Raw genomic sequence first — 8546 nt, 5'->3', positions numbered from 1 at the left:
GAGGTTGCACCCGTTTGTTTCATTCGTGCTTTCGTCCCTGTCCATCCGCACTTTTGAAGCGACAAAGTAGCAACCGGTGTGCGCTGCTTTATTTTACTAACAACTAAATGAAAATAAAATCACAACTCCCACGACAACTTGCGTGTTGCGGCTATGAAAACGCTCATGCAACGGCAGCTAGCGTTAATTGTTTTACTTTAGGAAATAACCAGGAGACGCGACAACGTTGTTTGAATTACCATTGTTATCAGCGCTACTTGCGGGGCGTTCCCGAACTACGACGTCCACTGTTTTTCCGGCCGTTTTGGCGATATATTGAATGGTTTAGCACTCTTGAGGAAGGACCAAGGAGTCCAAGCTGTGTGTGTGCGTGTGTGCGAGCCGGTCGCGATGTGTACAGCAAACTAAGCGGGCTTTCACGAGGCGAAGATTTAGGAGGTGGTATCAGCTTTGACTTGTTTACACGTTGACGACGATATGTTCCGCGAGTTGGGTTGGTAGCGTGAGCGTTGGCTGCTGTGGCCGCTGTCGTGAACGCGCTTCACCAGCCCGGTATGACAGCGTGAGCACACCCTGCTAGCTGTCCCGTGATCGGCCGTCGGACGACCTGCGTCAGCCGAAGCCCGGCGCACAGCTGAGACCGCGGCGGCGGCGTTGTCATCCGCTCTCCCCGACGGCGTCTTTGCCGGCCAGTGGTCGAGGGGCGGTGTTCGGCCCTGCGCTCCCATGCGCCACCGTCTCGGCCGAAAGTGCTCGGGGGCGTTGATGCGGGCACGTGCTTGCTAGACCCGGTGGCTGCCTGGCCATGACGGCCGACGCTATGGCTCAGAACCAGGACGTGGCCTGCTACCTGGTCACCAAGCTGTCCTGGAAGGGAAAGTGAGTACTGCTCACCGGTCGGAACAACCCCCTGCTTGCCTTGCAAGCGTGAAGCAATCGCGTCGTCGCGCGCGGACGCCGTCAATTGCGGCGCGTCGCCGTGACGGCGGCAGTGCATTTTGCGCCGGCGCGTTCTCTTGGTTCCTTACGAGTCGGTTGACAGTGACCTCACACTTGGAGCGTTGCCTTGCTCTTTACCCGGGCGGGAGAGTTGCTGTCGTTGACGGACTGCACGACATTTGCTTTCTGTATTGTGAACCAGTTGGCTTTAGTTACTGGTGCTGGCCCCTATGTATACGGCACAAGCACGGTTGATGCATATCGTAGAACAATCGTTTCCTCTACTCAATCTCGAAGGCTGGGGCTATAGCTCCGTCCAGACAGAAGATTATCTGGCTGAAGTTCCCTAGGACAACAAACCTATCCTGACCACTGAAGTTGAAACGAGAACAAAAACAAAACTATACAGCAGCGAGCCATGGTGTTTTTGTGACATGTACTAGTTACATCTGGGTAGAGCTCGGGCAGCAGTTATATCGTTCTGTCCCGCAGAATGGTAGATACTCATTGTGAAACTAGCCAATTTTGTTTACACACACAGAACAGTCACTGCCACACGGTTCCTGTGATAACAGAGAACGTTCCCAACCATTCATTCAGCCTGTAATGGCAGGGTGAACAAAAATGCACACAGCAATAAACCTTTATACGCTGCAACAGTATATACAGGGGCTAGTCTGATAGAAAATCTTGTGGTATTCATGCTTTGCCAAAGGCACACACAAGGTATCAAGGGGTCCCAGGTGGAAATTTCGCAAGTGGTCCCACTAGAAGTGGGTATTGGACAGGGGCCACTTGAGCAAGTGGGACCACTTGTCAAAATGGATCATTTGAAACTACCATGTTAAAAAAAAAAGGCATTGGAAATTTCAGTTAGAACCCGTTGGATATTTCAGTTGGTTCCAACTGGGTTTTGAAATTGGTTCCAAATCGTTATTAAGGTGCAAAAGAAAAACTGATATATGAGGACTGCAGGGGAATGCTCAGCCTAGTACCCGCGTTTGCACTGGAGAATTGGGTATGCTGTCATGAAAATCGAGACATGCACACACACATACAAGCATACATCACGCACAAGAAACACATAAACTCTGGTTGAATATTAATAAAATTGGCTCATGTATACATCCACAGAACACACTAGTTCTTCTTCTTCTGTTGTTGCCAGGAAAAATGAAAAGGAAAGTGCACAGGCCTGCCCACTGGCTCAAGCTTAGCTACAATCGCTACTCCGCCACATTTCCAAAAATATGTTGGGTTCAAATGGGACCCGGATCAGATATTCTATAACCTAAAACGGCCCACAGGGCTTCACTGCTCTCATATATGAACCCCACTTATGGCACTCTAATACTAGGGCCAGTGGTGCTTGCCCATTGAGCACAGTTATTTCATATAATTTCAACCACAGTGACTGAGCAAATGATGAATGCAATTGAGTAGGTTAAGCAGCTGATAGCTCTTATTTTAAGAACCGTTGTTTGTCTTGCCTTGTTTGCTGAGTACGCAAATATTCAAATAGATCGTGGCCCAGCTGTGGCCACTTGCAGTCTATAGTAAGATACAACTTAAAAAAAACAGCAGTTGTTAACACTGGGCCACGGTCCGCAGCGTACTGTATTACTCCGCTAGCCAGTCTCAAAAGTGAACGAAATCAGCTTTTTAATATTTCACTTTATTAAACAAGCCAGGTATCAAAATTCTAGAGCTTATAACTTTTTTCTCATGGTTAGCTTCTTGTTTAGGTGACAAGAGAAGTTTTAACAATGGCCTACATTTTTGTCGTGGAGGAATTCTGTGCGCCAGTCCTGAATGTGGGCGGAGCTTCACTGCAGACTTAAGTTGTATCTGACTATAGTGGTACCACTTGAAAGCAAGTGGGACCATTTGGAATCCCACTTCATATTTTCACCTGGGGTTGATGAAAAAGAATGGATGGTCCTGAATGTTGTTATGTCTCAACGAAATATTACATATGCTGATTGCAGGAACAATTCCTGACATTGCTGAAGCACAGGTTTTGTTCCTGTGCAGGGCATGTTTAATAGCAATTTTTGAACAGAACAGTGAAGTTAAGATATGCGTGAGTCTTCCAAGCAGTCAATAAAACCTTATACAATGAGAGTGAAATATTTTGTGTGTGCACGTTTATTTTATGATCAATACTTTTAAAGTTAAAACATAGGGACTGCACTATGCAGGTGTCAACCGAACATCTAGTTTCTACCTGCATTCACTGATATAATAGTACACAGTGCAAGTACTGACCTGCACACTTGTGTACTGCATTCACTGTGTGTTTTCTGTTTGCAGAGGTCTGTGCACTGTGACTGAGCATTGATAAAGGCATTGCGACACTTGATTCTTCGCTGCTTACATGACTGCATAGTGATGGGCATCAAAGGTTGGAAACAGTAGCATGGGCAGAAATTTCTGTAAACAGGCAAAGAGCCTTTCCATCATGTAAAAAATAGTTCACAGCCAGCCACTGTGGCGTCTGTTATAATCACATGATGCAGATTGGGGACATATACCTCTTATGTTATTTATTTAAAAGACTTGGCAGTGCAAAAACAAGAACAGTGCAAGCAAGGAAATAGACAACACAGGACCGGTGATTACATCATGAGAACTCGCATTGTGAACTGACGAAACCAAATGAAAGTTCTGCTCGAGCTTATCGGTTGTTGCTGTAGTTGTTTTGCAACACATAGTGCTTTGTCAGAAGAGACCTATGTTGGCCTTCCAAGCCAGTATGCCAACTTGTGTCCTTTTCGAAAATGTTCCTTTAGGCAATGCCTGATGAACCAAATTTATGCTGTGTAGTTGTTTAGTTTAATGGTCCGAGACATTCAGAACCATATGTAGATTTTTGTGGAAGCATTAAGGCGGTAGTTACGGGTGAATGAAGGGCTTTTTGAAGAGAACAGTCATCAGAGACTGATGCTACAGAAAGCACGTGTGAATTTCAATGCTTCAAAACAATTAATTTGACATTATTTGCTTTGATGCCTGAATGTGATATCCTGCTGCCAAGTCTAAGATTGCTGGTTTACTCTTGTATGTTGTTGACATGTTCCAAATATTACTATTTCAATGGAGGCAGCATGAAGAAATGCTGATGCATGTTCAGAACTGAACGTGGCTGAAATTGATATAGTGCCTCCACCACAGTGTGGGCTCCTAGGCAAGTCACTATTCATTAATGGTCTGAGTGTGTCGTTATTTTGTTGGTTACGGGAATTTTACAAATGCTAATGAAAAAAAAAATGGCAAGCTGTCAATGAGTTATGAACACTGCATGCGAACTGTACCAGCTAATCGATGACTGCAACTAACCTTTCAGCTACCCTCATAGGCACATCATGTCAATGAATACATAATTTAATGTAGATTCTTCATTGCTGCACACCACCACTGCTTAGTATGACAGTGGATGTGGTGCATTCTCTCAGGCTGGTCTTTGTGTGGTGGGGCTTCCGACAAGGTAGCAGCTGTCTACCATGTAGTGCTACCTGAGGCATGCAAAATGCTATTGATTCCTTTCATGCAGCAGCTGTGAAAACAATCACAATTTTACAGGGCTGAGAAGCCTTCTAATGCATAACACAGCAGTCCCCATTTAATTCTGGGCCACACTGTGGATTGAGCTCCTTCACACATATCGCATCCACAGTGCACATGTTAGCTGCAGCAGTGGAACATAATGGGGGAGTCAGGTTAGTGGCCGTGCATAAATCTGGCCATTGCAAGTTTCATGTCGCATACTTGCTAATTTGACTGACAGTTAATTAGAAAGCAGAACAGTGCTCCACTAATTTTTTTTTTAAACAGTCACAGCCTTCAATGCCTTTATGTTGGCCCTGTTGAAACATTGGAACTCAATGATCTGGCAGCCAGTTGGGGACTGAAATCTGGGCTGTGCTCATTCTTCAGAATTTGCTACTACAAGGGCAGGGAATCCCAGCTGACACCATTTGGTGGAGTGACCCATTATGCGAGACGTGATGATGTCACGCTCACAGCAAAAGTACTGTTGAGCCCTCTGAGCTTTACTTCCGAGCTGAAGTACGAACATTAAAAGAGAATTGTTCAGGGAGGTTTTTTTTGCCGTGCAAGAAAATTGGTTGGTATGCACAAAATGAGAACTTTGTGGAGCCTCCTTTGAACCACATATATTTCAGGGGTTTTGTCAACATCTCGCCTGTCACTACGTTTACTACATTCAGAGGGATATAATGACATTTGAAAAGGCTGCTTGACTGGTCTTGCATTTAACTAGCTCCGAGCAACAGATTTGTTGCAGGGGCAGTGCTCCGTCACTGCAGTAGAATGCTTTTATTGTGTGCCTTCTTTTGTTATCTCATGTGCACATAACCTTTAACTGTGAAACAGCAAAGACAGAACTTACGCATGGTTGGTATCTCCTGTCACTTCTCACTGGTTATCGGTAGTTCCCGGTAGCGTCCACTCTGGTATCAAAGTCCGCCAAGACACTTTGTCCACAATTTTGGCTGCTCTGCTTTGTTTCCTTGTGCAAGGTTGAGTAAAACTACACAGCTATGTTTGCAGAACTATGCAGAGGTAGCAGCTGTCTGTGATGGTCTTCTTGACCATTTTCTGAGGGGTTGAGGAGGGCCATCAGATGCCCATGCTGTGGCACCCTTTGTGGCAGTGTACTACTTTCCATGGTTTATGTAGCAGGTGTGAATGTGACAGAGAAAAAAGAACTGAACTAAACATTTTGCTCTCCTCAGCAAAGTGACTTCTAAGGCTGTAATGTATACCATTGCTTGCCTCATGAATGCATCATTTTCCAGGCTCACTTGGCCTGTTTGAGCAGTATCATTTTGGGCAGCACGGGAATGGTGGTTTTTAGTTAGGGCCTTTAACGAGACCAATAATGTTTGTGTGTTGGAGAAAGTCCTCCACACAGCTATCTTTGTAAAAGTATTTCGTTCCTTTCTCCTCTTCAGTGACAGCACAGGTTGTGCAGCTTTGTACAAAGGCTACAAACTAACTGCTGCTAGATACTTATCTATGGTTGGCCTCTGCTTGGTTGTGCAGGCTTAGGTTGCTGGGTGTAGCAGTTGTGCTGGGCAAATCCCTAGTGTTGCGCTTGATAAGCTTTCGGATGTTGTGGAACAAGATATGTGACTATTGCTATGCAAATATGTTTGGCTGGATTCCGAGCATTGTGTGTTCAAACCGCTTAGGCGAGCAAGTTGCATGTTACAATGATACGACCATGTACAGCCATTGTGGGATGGTATCTGGGTCAGGTGATGCCATTGCCACCCTAATCATAGACTGCATGCGCAGGTGATCAGTGTATGGCAGATTCAGATTGCTCGCATTCAGCGTACCTGCAGCATAAGTTCAGCATAACTAGCCGTTTTGACCTGAGGCTTGATTAGAGTCATGCCACATTAGAAAGGATATCACAAGTCTGTGTTAGAAAATTTTCACTGTGACAAAGGAGCTTTGTCGTGGATTATTTGCCTGCTCCTTGCTGCTGCTTAGTGCTTCAAAACCTTTTCTATAATTTGTATACTTGTATGATGTCTTTTCCTCATGCTGCTGATTGGCTGCTGCGAAAATTTTAACAAGCCATCTAATGTCATGGTTGTCGCCTTAATATTGTGAACCGTGCTTCGTAGCTTAGTACGTTATAGAGAGCATGGCATAGTGGACCAATACTTATTTTAATGCAGAGAACAAAAAAAAAATATATATATATTCCTGCAGCTTTCTGTAATGTCTGCCTGCTTTGAGATAATTGGTTATATCTGTCGTGATTAACAGCCAAGCTTAAATTTGTTATGTTGGTAACACATTTTGCACTTGTGTTACAGCATAAAATGAGACCTGGTGAAAAGGTATAATGCAGCATGTGTCTAATATGAAAGTTCTGAAGTCTTGCATTGAAAGTCATGAGTATCTCAGGCTTTTATGTGAATAGCACCTTGCTTTTTTTTGGGCATGCAACTGTGGTCATTTTGGTTCACTTCCAAAATTTGTTAAAAACTTTTCTAGATAGGCGTCATTCTATTTTTTTGAACATCTGTTTTTCTTGGTCAGTGACTCCAACTTCATTGTTTGATGTTCTGTGCATCACCTGCTCTGCCTATTTTTTTCAGCTACCGTTTCTTCATGTGTATGAATTCTGTGTAATGGCCCTCTCCTTTCTAATGCTTTTATTGTCAGATTATTAATCTTTGCAGCTGATTTGCACTGGTAATATTGACATACACATAATATTGCCTGCCGATGCAGGCTACCAGTACAAATCTGAAGGCGAAGAAATATTTACTCAGGTGTCACAGAGAACGGAAAAGTTCCGTAGGCAGTTGAAATGATCCAGTTTGTTTCCATACCACTCAGCATTCATTAACATTGGCCAGTGCTGTTGCGGGCATGAAATCTGCACTTGGTGTTTTCTGTGTATGGCTCAAACTGCAGCCTGTAGAGTTCGGGTCCAACACAGTGCACACTTTAATTGGCATGTTTTTCTTCATGCCATCTGCTTGAAGTGGAGCCTCACTTGTCTTTTCACATATTTGTGCAAGATTCATCGTTGATTAATTGCAAGGTTGTTTTTGTGCCGTGCAGAGCATTTAAATGGAAGCCTCGCAAGAGAAACTTCCAGTCCGTCAAGAAATAAGCACAGGAATTGCTTTGAAGCTACATGTCCGGAAAGTAAAGATACAGAGGCCAGCATGACTGGAAACTTTTTCTTCCAGAAAATTTTGAGCAAAAAGTAATAATTTAACATTTCCTCATTTTTCCAGATATATGCCATCCAAATAACAGTTTAGCTTTAGAATCAGCTTTTGGATGCACTAGTCATAGAAGTGTTCCACCTACTATGTAAACTATGTCATGATTCATCTTGTGAACTTGTTATCGGAGAATGCTTTCCCGGAGAAATATTTCTTCAGATGAGCAAATGTGTGAAAATAACGGGTCCTGGCTCCCGCTTGAATCTTCTACTTAAATCTTTCCAGAAGCGAGACAGTGGCGTGTGCGTTACAGATCTGGCTGCTGTCATGAAGCATGCGTACACCACTTGTCAGCAGCCCCTTCCTCATGCTTTAAATTTACTTCCGAAACTATTCAAAATTGTCTCAGTATGTAGCAGGGTTAATTATTGTGCCTGGAAGCATGAAGATTGAGTTCATAACATATGCCTCATTGTCACCTGCCTAATCGAACAAATTCTATTTCGATTTGCAAAGAAGGTTACCAGCGACAACAGATGCTCAGCCGCTCGTTTTTTTTATCATTAACTTTGGCTCTGCCTTGCCTTCAGAGATTTCACGGAACCACTTCACCTCATTTGGTCAATTCTTAACATCATCAGAAACAGCACAGGTGAGGTTGTGAAAGGCCGCTGGTGCTCCGCCTCATGCATGGATGTAGAGAATTCAGCACGGATTGCACCGTACAGTTGGCGGGAGTGTGGATCAGCACAGAAATTTGTGAAGTGTGCTACTCGACCATGGATTGGTGGAGGTCTGTTAATCAGAGGGGAGAGGGAAGCTGAACGTTCAAAGTATATGGCAGTGCTCCCACCTTCCAACTAGCTTTGCAAATCACTGGGTGGC

The 8546-nt window shown here is 44.2% G+C and overlaps 1 protein-coding gene across 1 annotated transcript in view; it reads left to right on the top strand.

Annotated features, from left to right (window-relative positions):
• Positions 1 to 284: 284 nt before the first annotated feature.
• Positions 285 to 8546, top strand: part of LOC144099428 (dnaJ homolog subfamily C member 13-like) — a 158220-nt gene continuing 149958 nt past the window's right edge. The window contains exon 1 of the mRNA XM_077632721.1: positions 285 to 879. Within this exon, the coding sequence (XP_077488847.1) occupies positions 806 to 879 (74 nt within the window). The 5' untranslated portion in view covers positions 285 to 805. The remainder of the gene's footprint in view (positions 880 to 8546) is intronic.

This window comes from Amblyomma americanum, chromosome 7, assembly GCF_052857255.1.
Source record: "Amblyomma americanum isolate KBUSLIRL-KWMA chromosome 7, ASM5285725v1, whole genome shotgun sequence".
Classification (NCBI taxonomy): domain Eukaryota; kingdom Metazoa; phylum Arthropoda; class Arachnida; order Ixodida; family Ixodidae; genus Amblyomma; species Amblyomma americanum.
Note: the sequence above shows the minus strand (reverse complement) of the source record. Positions and strands in the feature narration are given on the sequence as shown.